Raw genomic sequence first — 16,873 nt, forward strand, 5'->3', positions numbered from 1 at the left:
CCACAGAAGCAGTGCTCTTAGCCTTGAATAGTGCCATGGCGACTTGTTCTTGGAGATGTTGTGGGGAGGCGTAGACGCAGGTATATAATCTGGGAATGTTGCGGAAGGGTGAAGTCTGAGCAAAATGTATCCACTGGTTTGTTGGCTATGTCCTCCTTCTCAGTAGGTAGTATCATTCGCCATCAAGTCTGTGCAGTGCTTGTTTTTGAGGTTTCTAACACAGCTAAAGAAAGCTCTTTATTTATCTTTCACCTGGGTGGCTATTTTTACCTCAGATCTGGCCATGGTTGATTTGGATCAGGGTTCTTAGTTCCTTGTATAGTTAAGCAAGAGCATTTTTGGGTTCTTGAGATTTAGATTTACTTCTGCACACAAGTTTTTTTCATTTATTATAGAGCCTGTTTATATTAGGCAGTAGCATAGCTAGGGTGGGGTGAGATGGTCAACTACCACAGGAACACAGCAAGCAGTTTGCTACAGTTTAAAAGAAAAAAAGTATTTGTTTAATAAAATTTGTTGAGGGTTGGGAACACAGCATAGAAAAATGGAGACTAAATGGCAGAGGCAAGCCCAGAGATATGTGTGTGTGTGTGTGTGTGTGTGTGTGTGTGTGTGTGTGTGTGTGTGTGTGTGTGTGTGTTTTGCATCTTGTACATCTGGTTGATGTGCCAGTCAAAGGAATGCCCCCCCCCTTTTTAAACTTTTCTGCTCATCGGCCACAGTGGTGCAGTGGTTAGCATTGCCACCTCACAGCAAGAGGTTCTTTGGTTCGATCCTTGACTGGGGTGCCTTCTGTGCAGAGTGTGCATGTCCTCCCTGTGGTCACGTGGGTTTCCTCCAGGTGCTCCGGTTTCATCCCACATCCCAAAGACATGCTGTAGGTGGATTGGACACTCTAAATTGGCCCTAGGCGTGAGTGTGTGCATGTGTGTGTACCTTCTGTGGAAGGTTGGGCATCGGGCTGGCAACTCAACACCATAAAACTCCACTGCCAATCATGAGCGGACAGGTGATCCATTGTGGCGACCCCTAACCGGGAAAGCCGAAAGAAGAAGACTTAAAGAGCTAATAAACAAAAGAGTAGTTGCTGGAGCCACAAGCAGTTTTGGTAAAACACAGTCTTTAATAATGTAGAATCCATGTGTTTTATTGCTTTCTACATGGATTCTACATTATTAGACTATGTTTTACCAAGTCTGTTTGTGATTCCTGCAACTACTCTATCACTGGATTTAGTTTTGTTGCTGCTAGATTTATCACTTGTACCTAGTTTTTCTGTTTCTATGTCACTTAAACAGCTGCGTGGATGGGGCACTTGTTCACATAACCAGCGCAGGGAGTTGGATGAACCAGCTATGCTTGTGATATGAGGGTTCCATCATAGCAGTTTATTATTGAGTTTGGCATTGGATTTATTTCCGAGAGGGACAGATGTGAATATGCAACTATTTACATGTGCAAAATATTTTTCCGTGAAAGATTCTGCAAAATCAACTAGTTCGTCAAGGTGGAAGGGGCTTCTGAACTTGGTCAGAATACTCAGTTTTAGTAAATTGGCCTTCACATAGTCTGTGAATACTGAGGTATTGGAGGATGCTTCTGGCTTCATTCTTAAAGTGAATGTGACTAACTTGTGGTCCAATCTCATCAGGGAAAAAGTTAAAACTGGTGGGGAGCAGAGCTGCTTCATATTGGTAAGGACCAAGACTTTATTGCCCCTGTGTGAGGTGCAGACTAACTGTTCCGGACAGTTTATACAGATGAAGCCCAGAAATCTCTGTGCATACATTTTTATGAATGAGTTTTCCCAGTCATAACTATTTATTATATACTCTCAAAGTGGAGTGTACATGCCGGGATACCACTGGCTACTCAAACTTTATACCCCTCTTTGCCTCACTGTGTCTGCTGTTCTTATGATACCCCGTAACTGAAAGCTTCTCCTGATTCTCTCTCTCCATTCTCTTTGAACTACCCCCCCCTTTTTGCTCCAGCCCTCACCCTGGTAGTCTAATCACTCCCCTACTACCTCTACCCCTTTATTCATCCCACCTGCACTCTATCTTCCTCACTCAAAAAAAAAAAAGACCTTCCCAGATCTCATGCACAAGAGTTATTCCTTAATTCGTCTTACTTGATATGTCTATATTCCAGTTGCTAGGTGAAAAATTAAGTTAAGACAATAAGAGTGTAGATAAACCAACAAAAACCAAAAGAAACGGACTTGCTTGACGAAAGTGTGATGGCACAAACCCACCAAAAACGAGTATCCAACTTGAATAGTATTCAACTAGGGTTTAATAAGAAAATCCACGATGCATAAAAAAGACAGTTGAAGTTAGCGCTTTCGTTTGGCTCATGCCAAACATTTTCAAAAACAGTTTTGCATCACTTCATTTAGACAAATTCTTCTAGGCACTACACACAATATATTTGTGGTTGTCTCCAAACAGCTGTTGCAATAGATTTCAAACAACACTTCCAGGCGGTCTTTACTGTCTTTTTTATGCATAGTGGATTTTCTTATTAATCCCTAGTTGAGTACTATTCAAGTTGGATACTCATTTTTGGTGGGTTTGTGCCATCACACTTTCGTCAAGCAAGTCCGTTTCTTTTGGTTTTCGAAGAATTAAGTTACTCTGTATTGACTTTATTGTTTCACTACTGCATATACTTCTGTATTTGTTAATGCCTACTCTTGTATCTTGATTTGTGCAAATGCTTTGTTTTTTTCTTGTTTTTTTCTATGTATAAATGCATCTTAGGCCCAGGTCATGCCCAAAAAGGATCCTATAACCAATGCACTTACCAGGTTAACAAATGTATAAAAAAGTTTAAGATTCACTTCTCACGCTTCATTTGCTCAACTCTCAAAGTGAATTTCTTGACACCTCTATCTCAAGACACAAGAGGGTTATGATCAGAAACCTAAATGTAATCTTCTACATAAAGCACAAACTATCTAGCTTTTACTTCTGCATTTTTGCTTCCTGATGCTTTCACTAGTGGTAGACTATCTTATCAAACTTAAAAGAAATGCAATTTTGGATATACATTCATGTTTACTGCAACATGTAGCTCATTATAAATATTATAAATATTTTCTTGTGATATTTTGCGATACAGGGGTCCTTCTTCCCGAAATCCAGTTATGTGATTGCGCCAAAAACTCTGAAGTTACATTTCAGGACAAAGGTGTGCTTGCATATTGGTGGGGAAAAGTACCTTTACTATCAAATGCAAGATGTTATAACATACACTTGTATATGCATTCGGTTTTTAAGAATGTGATACACATGGATCTAGTTCAAAAGGCTGAAGTTTTAAAAATGTTGAAACCATATGGTCAAGACCCTATGACTGGAATTTTAAATTTCGAATACCCACAAACAAGGCAGACAATGTTTTTGCGGGGGGATAGCCCCGCTGTACCCCCACACCACACGCTACTTTATTTTTATATATATATATATAGATATATATATATATATATATATATATATATATATATATATATATATATATTATATATAAAATCAACTCTGAGACTGCATCACAGTGGGGAAAAGGGTACATTCCCCAATCCCTAATGTACCACAATTTCGGTCAAAACTGTTCAAAGTTTTAAAATGTCAATCATAGGGTTTCAACATTTTTAAAATGTTTTTAAAAATCAACAAAAACACTGCAATTAGAAAACACCTATTTTTCTGAATCTATAAAAGTTAATAGGGTGCCCAAAGAGTTGCGTATGTGGCGTTTTCCTAATGGTTTGGTCAATAATTCTCCACTGCATAAAGAGTTACTTCTGATGTTTGATCTCCACACATGCGAGTACATGGAACATTTAATTAAATTTAACTGCAAATTAAACTGATGAATTAATAGCAGACATTAATCACTTGGACAATTTAATAACACATGATTTGCAGTTAAATCAATATAAATTTGAGTATACTCACATCTTTTCCAGTACTGATGAGCATGTTTGGTCTATTCGTATCCAGTTTTGTTTTGTAATAAAACTGTGCTTGGATTTATCCTGCTGTTTTTGTGTTGGTTTTGTGGGCAGTTTGTTTTCATTTTGGATTTCTGCTTCTTAGTTTGTTTTTTCACATGGCTGCAGGTGCACCAGCTGGATCTCAACCTTTATTCAATGAGGGAGACAATGACTTCAACAGACTGTGGGTAATCTAACCCTTCTGATATAGCAGTTATCATAGCATTTTGATGATTTTTCGAACAATACTGCACCCTCCATGCAAAGAAGGGGAAATTGAGTCCATGGTGTATTTACAGGCAAGAAGGGACTTCAGCACACCAAATCCAGGTATGTACAACCTGCTCTGCCAACTAATGTAAGGGACTATGGTCAGCATACCAACAGCCCTCCAGGTCTACAGGAATGGTTACATTCTGACTTCAGTTTCACAGAAACCCATCAGAGGAATTCTGCATTAGCAGACCTTTTAAGTGATTATGATTATTAACTTTTAAAAGTAAAAAAAAAACTGCAATTAGAAAAGGCCTATTTTTCTGAATCTATAAAACTTAGAGTGCCCAAAGGGCTCCATATGCTGCATTTTCCTACTTGTTTGGTCAATAATTCTCCACTACATAAATATTGTGATGTTTGATCGCCACAGCTTAAAGTATATGGAACTTTTAATTAAATTTAACTGCAAATTAATCTATGAATTAATAGCAGATATTAATTGCTTGGACAATTTAATAACATACGGTTTGCAGTTCAATCAATATAAATTTGAATATACTCGCATCTTTTTCAGTACTGATGAGCAAGTTCGGTCTATTTGTATCGTTTCTTTTTGGAATAAAGCTGTGTTTGAATCTATCCTGCTGCCTTTGTGTTGGTTTTGTGGCCAGTGTGCCTTCATTTTGGATTTCTGCTTCCCAATTTCCATTTTGCTAGATCACATCTTGAATCCTGTAGTCCAAAGTTTGCAATACTAGGTTTGCGATTCGTAACCTCTTTTGGAACTGTTAAACGATTTTACAGTAAGATAAACATCTTTTGTATTTGCTTCTCTTGATGTTGTTTCCCTTTACATCTCTGTTGATTAGAAAGTAGGTGTCGAAAATAGAGGAATATTTCAGTCATTTTACATTTTTTGATAAAACAAACAATGCTGTTTGTTCACTAGTGTTTCTAGTATTAGACAACAACTTTTATAGTTTTCTAACAAGTTATACAAGCAGACATCTCTGGAGTGGCAATGGGAGCAAGAGTCAATCCAGTTTTCACCAATTTGGTGATGGCCATGTAGGACCAGAAGTTTCTGATGGGGGGGCACTTTTCCAAGAAAATTCTGTTTTACCATAGATATATAGATGACCTCTTTTTCTTATGGAATGGAGACCTGGAAATTTTTAACAGCTTTGTTGGCTATCTGAACAAAAGTACAAGCTTTTTGAAATTCACCATCAGTGGTTTTCATGAAAACTTGAATTTTTTAGAGATTTCCTTGTCTTTCAACCAATATCTCGGGCACTTTGACAGTAAGATCTTTAGAAAGGACACTTTTGCTAATCAATATTTTCACAGAGACAATCTGCATCCTACACACAAGAAAACAGGGATAGTTAAAGGTAAGTTTACAAGATTAAGTAGACTGACTACAGACAACTTTCTTTTCTTGTATGAACTGACAAAGTTAAGGACATTTTTCATGGACAAGGGATATGACCAACAATGGTTGACCACTTTGGAGAAAGATGCTTTTACTCAGACAGTCCAAACCATGGCCTATTTTAACCATAAGATTTATCTTCACCCATGGATGATCATGATTGTTCAAGCTTCTGATACATCTCACCCCCTCTTTTCAAACTGGCTTTTCCTATTCCTATACCTATCGAAATGAGGCTTGATCAGGAACATTATTTCATCAAGTTGGAAGATATTTCTAGGCAATGTTAATTTGGCTAGAATTTTACATGACAAGCCCACTTTCACATTTAAGAAGCCATAAAATCTTAAATCATTATTAGAACATGTTTACAATGAGTCCCGTGCTACGAAATACAGCACTTTCGGCACTTTCAACTGTGGCCACTGCAAACAGTGTAGACTCATAAGTAAATCTTCCTCAGTTTCAATCAAATACTTTAACCAACTTGTTTGGGTAAAAGAAAGACTGAACTGTGTTTCTAAACATGTGGTGTATACAACTTGTTGCAATTCCTGTGAGTGCTTTTAAATAGGCAAAACTATTAGGTGTCTCAACAGGAGAATTGATAAGCATTTACTTGCCATCAAAAAGAAGGACTCAAATGCTTTTGCCAAGCATGCTATAATTTGTAGTGACTTTAAAAAGTTCACTTTTTTCTGTTCTTGACTCAGTTTGTGCTGATGAATTCACTGGTGAATACAAGACTTTTCCTGAGTGCTGTGAAGCATTATGGCAAACTAGACTAAGGGCAGACTGTGCCCCAGGTCTTTATGAGTCTATTAATAAAGTGTTTTTTAATAAATACGTTTATATTAAGTTTCACATTTTGATTTTAAAGTGTATGTTGATTTTACATTTTTTCAGCATTTTTAGACATTTATGTTTCCATTTTCGCTTTAACATTATGATTGCTGTGACCACTCCCACAGGCTTTTGGGATACTATTGATTATATTGTATCAAGTGATTTTTTTGGCAGGGGATTTAAACTCAAGATGGGTCCATTTTTATATATTTACTGAAGAAGTTCTAAACCTAATTAAAGAATGAATGCGCTTAAACTTTGGGGTGTCCAGAGCTGTGCCTTGGTTATTTGTTGTTTTTGCAGTTAAAATGTATGAACCAATAATGACAAAACTACCCATTTCTGAAATTTTCAACCATAAAAGGCCACTCAAACTTCTGTCATTGCAATCTATCAATAGCAGTCAATAAGCACAATCTCTGCAGAAGTCATCCAAATAATTCCACACTGAAAAGATTTTTAACTAATGAAGAGGTTGCTACTGGCAAACAACTTTACATTTCAGTGTTTCATCTACAAATTCGGTGCCTGCTGCCCTTAAGAATTAATTACCTATGTTACATTAAAAAACTGTTAAGATGGTAATATTGCAATAGGGAATCACTGACAAAAAGTTCATAGTTACTAGGCATCTTATATAAAGGAGGACACACTTAGTGTAGAACCCTATCCCCCCTTAAAATGTACCAAACAATCAACAATTGAAAGGGCACTGCAATATCAGCACTCCATCTACATGGTGTGGGAGTAGAATCCACAGCCTTCTGAACCAAAGGCAATTATGCTACTAACAGCTTTCAAATTCTACAGTACAAACAGTGACACCATTTGCTAAACAAAATTAGTTGCACCATTGAGAACAGACTTAACATGAGCTAGAGTAAACTTCTCACAAAAATGAATTGAAACTCATAATCCCTTGAAAATGCACTGAAACTCATAATCCTTGAAAATGGACTGAAACAAACTCACAATTCCTTCAGCAGTGTGGTAGTTTGTGTAGAACATTCAGGCCCTTGTCCCCACTGAAGCTCACAATTCCTTCAGCAGTCTGATAGTTGGTGTAGAGGATTCATGCTCTTGTCTCCTGTAACCAGGTTACAGGGTCAAGCCTGACAGAGTTAACTGACTAATGTGGCCTCCCTCTAAACAGGGCATTACATACCATGATACCTTTAGACCTCTCCATGCAAGAAAACTTGACAAAGTCTGAAATAATGGGGATACTATGGCTCAAAAATAGGGATAGATTTTAAATATTGCTATTTTTTAACTTAGAAAGTTGCTAGAATAACAGTATTTGTGTTTGCATGCATTTTTTCTGAAGGATATGAAGTCTGAAACCCATATTATATATATATATATATATATATATATATATATATATATATATATATATATATTTATATTTATATCATTATTTAGTGACATCAGTCCTCCGTGATTTGCAAGAAAACCACAAATTTTATGAGAAATGGACCAAAACAATGAGGCTAAGTCTGGCAGTTGAGAGGTTTATTAAAACACACACACACAGGTCTATTTCTAAATTTCAAAGTTTCAAAACTTCGAATTTCTTATGGTCAAGACCATAAGAAAAGTTTTGAAACTTCAATCCATATAAATGGAGATCGCCATACACTGTGGAACAGTATATTTACCACTTTCCTTGCTGTAGTGCAATCTCAGAGTTGGTATATTTAATTATCAGTGGGTGTGGGGGATGCAAGGGGGCTTTCCCTAGCAAAAGCATAAAAAAAAAAAAAAAAAAAAAAGAAAATAATTTTTTTAATTTACATTTCAAAAGTTTGAAAACTTTGATCTTATGGTGTCGACCATAAGAAATTCAGTTTTGAAACTTCGAAATTTAGAAGTAGACTCCCACACACATACACTCTTTTTTTTTTTTTTTTTTATAGTCAGCATGCAAATTTTACGATATTAAGGAAATTTTATTGTAGAATATATGTTGTAGGTCTGGCTGCTTCATTCAGAGAAAACCACTTTATAAAGCAAAGCTTTCGGGTAAAACCCTTCTTCAATACTAATACTAACTTTGCTTTATAAAGTGGTTTTCTCTACCAAGTGTTTTTGTTATGCTTCATTCAGAACAAGAGGGAGAATAAAAACACTACTTTCATATGCATAAATATATGCTATGTTGCGTGATTGTTTGCACAAATATCTCATATTGGATGACTTGTCTATGCCAAGTTTCATTACCCTTCTGCTAACATACTTGCCTCAGAAGCCATCTCCGTTACTATACTATGAGATCGCAGACATGAACTGTGAATTAAGCAAAGTGCCGATTTAACATTTCTTCCCAAATAAATGCTTGTTAAACCATATATAGAAGCTAAATGCTTTTCTTTATTAAATGCAGACAGTACACCATCAGCTTCATCTGAAAAAACACTGCTACAGTGAAATTAACGTATGCTTGTCTCCATACCCAGCCTTATTTCTACACACCAATCTATTTTTTATTAGACTACAGAAAAAGCCCACGTAATCTTTTTAATAACAAAATATTCTGCAGTACTAATAGACCTTTAAACTACTTGTAGTTCAAATCCAAACTTGTACTTCCATTCATCTTCAATTTTTTTAATTAAAAATGAAGGGACACAAGCATTGCCGGAAGCTTCAAGCTCCTTAGTTCTATTTCAAATCTCAGCTTCAGTTTTAAAAACAAAGTTTTATAATTCATAAACAAAAGATATTAGCAATAGCAAGCACAGCATCAGTATTACCAACTAAACATAACCTGCCTCAGAATTTACGGTTCCAAGTGTATTTAGGCATAAATACATACACACACACACTTACCCTCATGCAGAATGGCTAGTTTAAATTTTGTGCCAGAGTACGGAATGTGCTTACATCTGCGTTGGCGTGCATGTGCGCAATGCAAGCATGGTCTTCCTTAAAGGAGGAGACACTGGCACCGCGGATGTAAACACATTCGCTGTAGCCACACTTCAGTGAATGTACTAAATTTCTAAATTTAAAAGCTATGGTATAGTCACATGATTCCCATTACAATCACTATTCCTTGTCAGCAGGAATACATATTGTCTGGGAGCTGCACCTGGAAGTAACTGCTACCTACACTGACATTATGTATTATCCATAATTCTTTTAGTATGCAATCATTCTATTCTTTGTTGACATGTCCTATCTCACATAACTTCTACACATCATTTTCTTTGTTCGCTGAAAGGTTGTGAATAACATAGGCATGGTAAAGACTGGATCACCCACAGATATAGAAAAAGAAAGCAAATTATTTAAGTTGTTTGTTTTACTTTTGTTACTCATAGCAATATTACATTTATGGCCCAAACAAAAGCTTTTTTACTGCATAAAGGTAACGGCCATGCTTTAAGAGATCACTGCACCACTTCTCTGAAAGATTTTTGGAGTCTGACAGGTGCAGGGACTACTGTCTACCGTCATGACATAAAGCAGCTTTGGGCAATGCTGGCTTTATTTTTGTGACAAACTGACACATTATCAGAGCTTACAAATGCTATGCCAGTCGTGTGACAACTTTCACAATAGCAAGGTATAACTACACAGCTTAGGGTATGCTTCTTGGATCACAGTCAAGCCTCAAGGTACACTGTGACATAAAGCAAAGTGCTTTATTTACCAGAGGTGCACTTTTCATATGACACAGTGCTACCTCCTATGTAGAGTGTGAAGCATAAGGTAAAACAGACTGCTTTACACAATCAAGAGTTGATATCCTACAATAAAGCACACACTGTTTTGTATAACGCATATTCAAAAAACAGGCATCTTCTGCAATTCTTAGGACTAGAGCTAGAGTCCTCAGAATTGTAATACTGTTATTTCAGCAATGCAGAAATATAAACCACATCCAGGATCCTGTATCACAAAAGATCCGAAGGGCACGCGCGCGTGTGTGTGTGTGTGTGTGTGTGTGTGTGTGTGTGTGTGTGTGTGTGTGTGTGTGTGTGTGTGTGTGTGTGTGTGTGTGTGTGTGTGTGTGTGTGTGTGTGTGTGTGTGTGTGTGTGTGTGTGTGTGTGTGTGTGCAGTTTAATGGCACACAAGTGAATTCCAAAATTCGCTCTTTAATGATTGGCCTTACAGTTAATTGTTAAAAGTTTGGGTGAACACAATTTCAGACCCTGCACTTGTAACAGGGAACTTCATAAACCAAACTCACTCTGCCATGGAGGAGTTTTGACCTCTGATAAAAGAAAAAGGCATTAAACGAGAAAGCAAACATGAACTGAGAGGCAAGGAACAATAACCCAATTAGAACCAGAAACTACTGTCAGGAACATGAAAATATAAATAACTGTGTCCCTTTTCTCCTACACTACATACTAACAACACATTCAAACACAAGTAAAAGAATGGTTGGAACACACAAAAAATGCTATCCTCATTATGCATACCCAATAATTTTATGCATGTTAATATCTACCCAAAACAAAACAGTGCAAGTGAACACTGCCAGTACATTTGTGCTTAATAACATATGGTCACATGATCGCTTCTGACTGGTTACAATCTAATATTCATAATGAGGAATATAGTTGGTTACAAACCCATTCTCCAGTGCCAATCTCACAAAACCTTTCCTGTTCTTCAGAGTCACCTGGTGCTGCCCTGGACTGCAGTTCAGAGACTCAGCTGCTCCGCCAACAACAATCACTACTGCATTTCCTGTTCCATTTCGGGAAAGCAGGTACTGTAGACTAGGTTTGCTTACAGGACACATACCTTAAAAAAAAAAAAAAAAGTGATGGTAGGAACATGCGAAGAGGCCAATAAAACACAACTTGCAATCAACAAGCCTGGTCTTGTACAGCCCTTTTCCAGCACCATAATACTTGTTCTATTCATTGCAGGTATCCCAAACCCTTCTGCCACATGACACTGTACCCCTGTAGCTGGACGTTAATTTAATTAGATATACATAACATTTCCAAAGTCCCAGTTTCCCCATACACTGTTTAGGCCTGAAGACAGTGCATAAAAGAAGACATTTGGTTGTACCCATCCAATAGTCTAAAAGGCAAGTACTCCAGTGGCAGAGAAGAGGAAGACACTGGTGGGAGCAATAACAGAAAGGCACACAGAACGTGCCAAAAGGTGGAAGAAAAAGCACAATGCCTACACACTGTACCCCAAGTACAGACAGGCAAGGTCACTAAATTCTCTACCAATGACTAGAAAGTGATGTATTGGCTCCACTCCACACAGCAAGGACCGAGAAGAGATTCAGTAGATCACTCACAGATTTTCCCACCTCAGCAGTATTTAATGTCATGGAGAAAAGACTGAGAAAAATCAAGTGGAGTTCCTGGACACGGTTGCACAAAAGGATTCAAGCCACAGATCTTGACAATTCTATCTCATTCAGTTCTACGGCTGGTTAGCATGAATTAGACAAGGGAAGCATAATGAATGTGAGGAGCCACAACATTACCAAAGTTTGACTCCTAATGGGCAACATGAGCCCAACACAAACCCATAATCCTCAACCTTCCTCTTTCACACTGACTACTCAAAACTGCAACAGCCCATCTAAACTAAGGAAGCCCCAAAAATAAATCACACCTTTCTGAAACCTAGACACACACCCATAACCACATCATAAAAGCTTCAAAGTCCTTTTTAAAGAGTACTCCATCTCATCCTGGCTTTCCGACCACCTTTGTTGGCCTGAAAATGCTAATTTCATCTTCACATAGAAAGAGGATTTCTTAAATCAATGGCAGGAACTGAAATTCTGAACTAGCAGTACAGATCTGAAGTTACTTTACTCTCTACCTTTACACCCATCTGACCATCAGCTGCCGTCACCTCGTCTCTACATTCAGAGGTCTAACAAACCCGTCTTAGCCCACCCCTGGCTTAACCCAACTCACATCCAGGGCCAGTGGATAGATAGAGGATGCTGATGCAGTGTCATACTGCTAACTGGGAGTGTGGCCTCAATTCCTACCTCCCTGTGGCAACCTTGTGAGCTCTGCAATCAAAGGCAGCAATTGCAGAGCTTAGGCGGCACACACATGAGCAACCACTACTAAGTGGCTCGTAACTTAAGGCTTGTAACTCTGCTTTATTGCAATGAGCCTAGGCTGCCTCCCTCCCTGTGGATGGACGAGCTAGTGCTGGCCATTCACATCCACCCACATGGCTTCTCCAGAGCCCATGCTTCTAATTCAATAAAGGCCATCTGGAGCAGTTAAAAAACATATGATGTTACTTTTATGGCATGGAGAAACAGCTACTGATGTTTTAAAAACTGGAAATTTGGGTTTGAATCGAAATTAATTGTTTTGATTAAATTTCACAATGTCCACTTGGTTAAAGTAATATTTGTTAATCAATGTTGAGGGCAAAGATAAATGCCTAAAAAATCATAGAAAATAAATATAAATATTACGAATCTGATTTTGAAAATGACAGTATATTTTCATGCAAAATTGTTTAGTTGTACTGGTAATAATAAGAGGAAACATGTTAACTGGACACCTTATACAAATGATTCTGCTGAGGTAAATAAAAAAGGACAAGTCGGAGATCACTAGTGTCTTGGTGGCACCAAGGAAAATGATGTTGAGGCAGTTGATTGAAGTTACTAAGAATGAACACTACACAGACTTCAACAAACATACATGATATGTCAGTCTATTATATTCATGAAAATAATTTTTTCCTCAGCTCTAGGAACCAAATCTCCAGTCACTGTTACAGTATGGTATCATAAGAAGTTAGAAGTGATCCTGATGGTAGTGGAAGAAGAAGAGCATACCCAAATGAAAATGAAGGACAAGCAATGGAAGACCCACCATCTTTGCAGGCTATGCAAGTACAAAGTACAAGACAAAGTTTTAAATATTTCTGGCTATCTCTCATCTCACGGAGGTGAATGCTTTGAAAATGAGTTTAAGTTGTACCCAAACTGATATTTCAGATCTATTACCAAATCTATATGCATATGCATAGGATCTGAATGATGCATTACTGGGTGAGGGTCTAAATGATGCAATACTGTGTGAAGGCACAGCAGATGCAGATTTATGTTTATTCCAACAAGGACAAATTACATTCTGCCTTTGCAACTTACTCTTAAATTTCTGAAAGTCTGTAAATAGCACATTAAGGGAAGTAAATGTAAAACAAATTCAGTGTTATAATAAATTATGTTAAAAAAGAAAAACAATCTTTTTTTTTAAATTACAATACATTCCAGCACTATAAGGGAAGTCAATATGTATGGCGTAGTTGTGGTTATGAATAATAGCGATTATATATATTATGGTAGTTATCACATATCTAAAAAATAGGTGAATTACTAAATGACATTAAAATGCTACAGGGAGTTAACATGGACAATCACAGTTTTTCAATGCCTTAATATAGAAACAATATATTCTTGTCTTATTAGCAATCAAAGTTCATAAAATGTGGAATTCTCCCTATTTAAAGACTATAGTTTCTTAAGTGAATTATATAACAGAGCACATTACATTTTATTTTAAAACACTTGATTCAAAAAATAAATGGCTACACTCCTGAATTACTGATACGATTAAATGACATCATGACCAATAAGGATGTTTCCTTTTTTCAGTGGAGAGTATGTCATTATATTAAAATACAGATCACTATGAACAATAAATAGCTTAGAGTGGCTGTATGTTACACATTCAGAATGTGATCAAACATGTCTCAATTTTTTGTTTAACTTTTTGTGAAAGTGTTCTTAATAAACCTGTGTGTTACTTTAATGGAAAGTTTTACATACAGCACTATTATGAAAGTGTTCCAAGTAGAATAAAAAGGTACCACCATACATCTGTGCATAACTTGCATTACATTTACTTATTTATTTGCATACAGTTATAGACTTTGTTCCCAAAACATTAAACATTACTCTTTGGGCACTTTATTAAGATGTATTTGCTGTACTTAAAAGGAAATTTATATTATTACGAGAAATAACTAAATACTATGCATTTTTGAAGATAGGTGAAGGCTGCCAGCCTAAACAGATTGAATCAGTCATTTGTAAATATTAATATAAGCCACAGAATTGTTCTCTTAAATGGAAAAATGGTGTTAAATGTGGAACTGCAAAAATGTAACAATGCACTCTGCTGTAACAAAGCTGACAAGTCAATTCTTTGATGTCAAAACTTGGAGCCGATACGTCTGGATGAAGGAATTCTGCCTATTGTTTTGAGGCCAGAGTTAATGGCTAAAATTTGCATGTATAACTTCTTTTATTGTTCTGGTTCCTAACCAGCTGTAAGATCAAAGGGGCCATTAACCTCTGAGAGTCTGTTAGCCTGGGAACCAGAAAGAAATGATAACTTGAAATGAATCAGTGGTACTGTTTTCAATGTAAGGACAGAAAGAATGAGAGCATTTGTCTTGAGAACATCCAACTCACCACTCTGCCTGTGTCTATACATCAGTAGGATTTTAGAACTGTGTTTTCTCTTAGTTTAATCTTCCTAATTCCTAGCTATTTCTAAGTGTTTTTCTGTGTTGAACTTTTCTACTGTATTATTTTAAGTATTTCTCTGTGATCTCTGAACGCGTGACTAGCACTGTGTAGTAAGAAGTTTTGTCTTGTGTTCATAGGTTCATACTAGGCTATATGGCTTACGCCACCCCTTGATTTGAGTATACTGTGCCCTTTTTAAGGTTTAGTTTACTGTGCCTCAGTCTAATAGTGACACGGGAGTAATCCCTGGGGCAAACCTACGATCCCCCATCCACTTATCGAGATTCTTCTTGAAGAGATTCAGTGAGGTGCTCTGCCTCACATGAACCGGAATTCTATTCCAGAGCGAAGGGAGCCTCTGGGTTATGAACCTGTCCCTCCAGCAAATTCTATTTATTTCTGTGCTGAGGTTCAAGTCCCTCGAGCGTGTGGCTCTAAGGGATTTATATTTACTGAGGTGGAGTATGTCCACTAATTCTGGATTTGACATAGCTTTGTATGTCAGGCATAGATCGCCTCGAAGTAGGCAGTATGCAACTGAGTAGAGCTGGAGTTTTTTGAACCGAGCAGCATATGGCATCTGTTTGAGACCCTTGATCCTCTTGGTGAGATACTTTTGGGGTCTTTCTAATTGCTGTAGGTGTCGGGTAAGGTACATCCCAAAAGGGGTATTGTATTCTATGATGGGCCTGATGAGGAATGAATAAAGGGGCACGATTACCTCTCTTGATCAAGATGTGAAACCCTTCGTGATGAGGTGGGCTATGTAGAAGGTCTTTCTAACCACTTTGGCAATGTGGTTTTCAAAGGAGAGATTGCTATCAACTTGGGTCGCCAGGTCCCTAATAACTTTCTCTGTACTTAATGGGTTTATGCCTATGTGGTAATTTGTGGGCACATTGTTTTTGCCAAAGGGTATGACTATACATTTTTTGGCATTTAGCTTTAAACCATGGCACTGGCACCAGTTATCTGTCTCTGTGAGACCTTTTTGAAGGATGTTTGTGTCAGCTGGAGAGTTGATTATGGCGCCCAGTTTGCAGTCGTCTGCAAACTTGGCGAGCCATTGTCCTCCCACGTTTGCCTGTACCTCAGAAAAGTATATACCGAACAAGAGTGGTCCCAGGACAGAACCTTGTGGGACGCCACTTGTGACCGGTTTTGAGTCTGACATGGCTCCAGCAACTCTCACTCTGTGGGTTCTGTCTTTGAGCCAGTTTGCGACCCATCTTGTGACACAGGGGTTTATATTTAAGCTGGATAGCTTATCTATGATGCCCGAGTGGGGTATTGTGTCAAATGCCTTTGCAAGGTCCAGATAGGCTGTGTGGACTACCTTCCCTTCATCTATGGCTTTGCTGACTGTTTCAAAGAAGTCAGCCAGGTTCAAAAGGCAGGATCTGCCCTTGACAAAGCCGAACTGTGTAGGATCTAGTGTCTATACGTCCCCAATGTCTTTGTTTATGAGCTCCATGATGATCCTCTCCATAGCCTTGCAGACTAAGCTAGTCAGGCTTATGGGGCGATAGTTTCCAGGGTCCGTAGAGGCTCCACCTTTGTGGAGTGGGACCACTGTTGCTGTATGCCATTCTGTGGGCACATATCCTGTAGTGAGGCTGAGATTGTATAGCTGTTTTATTTGAGGGATTAGTTCCTCTTGTAGTTCATGTAGGACGCAATCTGGGACGTCATCTGGTCCCATGGAAGCAGTGTTTTTTTGCTTTGGAGAGGGCAGCCTTCACCTGAGCATCTGAGAAATTTGGGAGGCAGCCCTCTGCCGGGATAGATACTTGCTCTTTTGGGGGGGGGGGTGGAGAAGTTTGCACTGAACCTGTCTGCCAGGATATTGGCGATGTCTATGGGTTCAGTGTA

At 38.0% G+C, this 16,873-nt stretch overlaps 1 protein-coding gene across 3 annotated transcripts in view; it reads right to left on the bottom strand.

The window, feature by feature from the left end:
- MOGAT3 (monoacylglycerol O-acyltransferase 3) overlaps nucleotides 1–16,873 on the bottom strand; it is a 208,640-nt gene that overhangs the window by 89,302 nt on the left and 102,465 nt on the right. For all 3 annotated transcript variants that reach the window (XM_044077169.1, XM_044077170.1, XM_044077171.1), the window contains exon 6: nucleotides 11,085–11,259. In XM_044077169.1, coding sequence (XP_043933104.1) covers nucleotides 11,085–11,259 — 175 coding nt within the window. The remainder of the gene's footprint in view (nucleotides 1–11,084; nucleotides 11,260–16,873) is intronic.

The sequence above is a fragment of the Protopterus annectens genome, chromosome 7.part0, assembly GCF_019279795.1.
Source record: "Protopterus annectens isolate FY-2018-M chromosome 7.part0, PAN1.0, whole genome shotgun sequence".
In the NCBI taxonomy this organism is placed as follows: Eukaryota; Metazoa; Chordata; order Ceratodontiformes; family Protopteridae; genus Protopterus; species Protopterus annectens.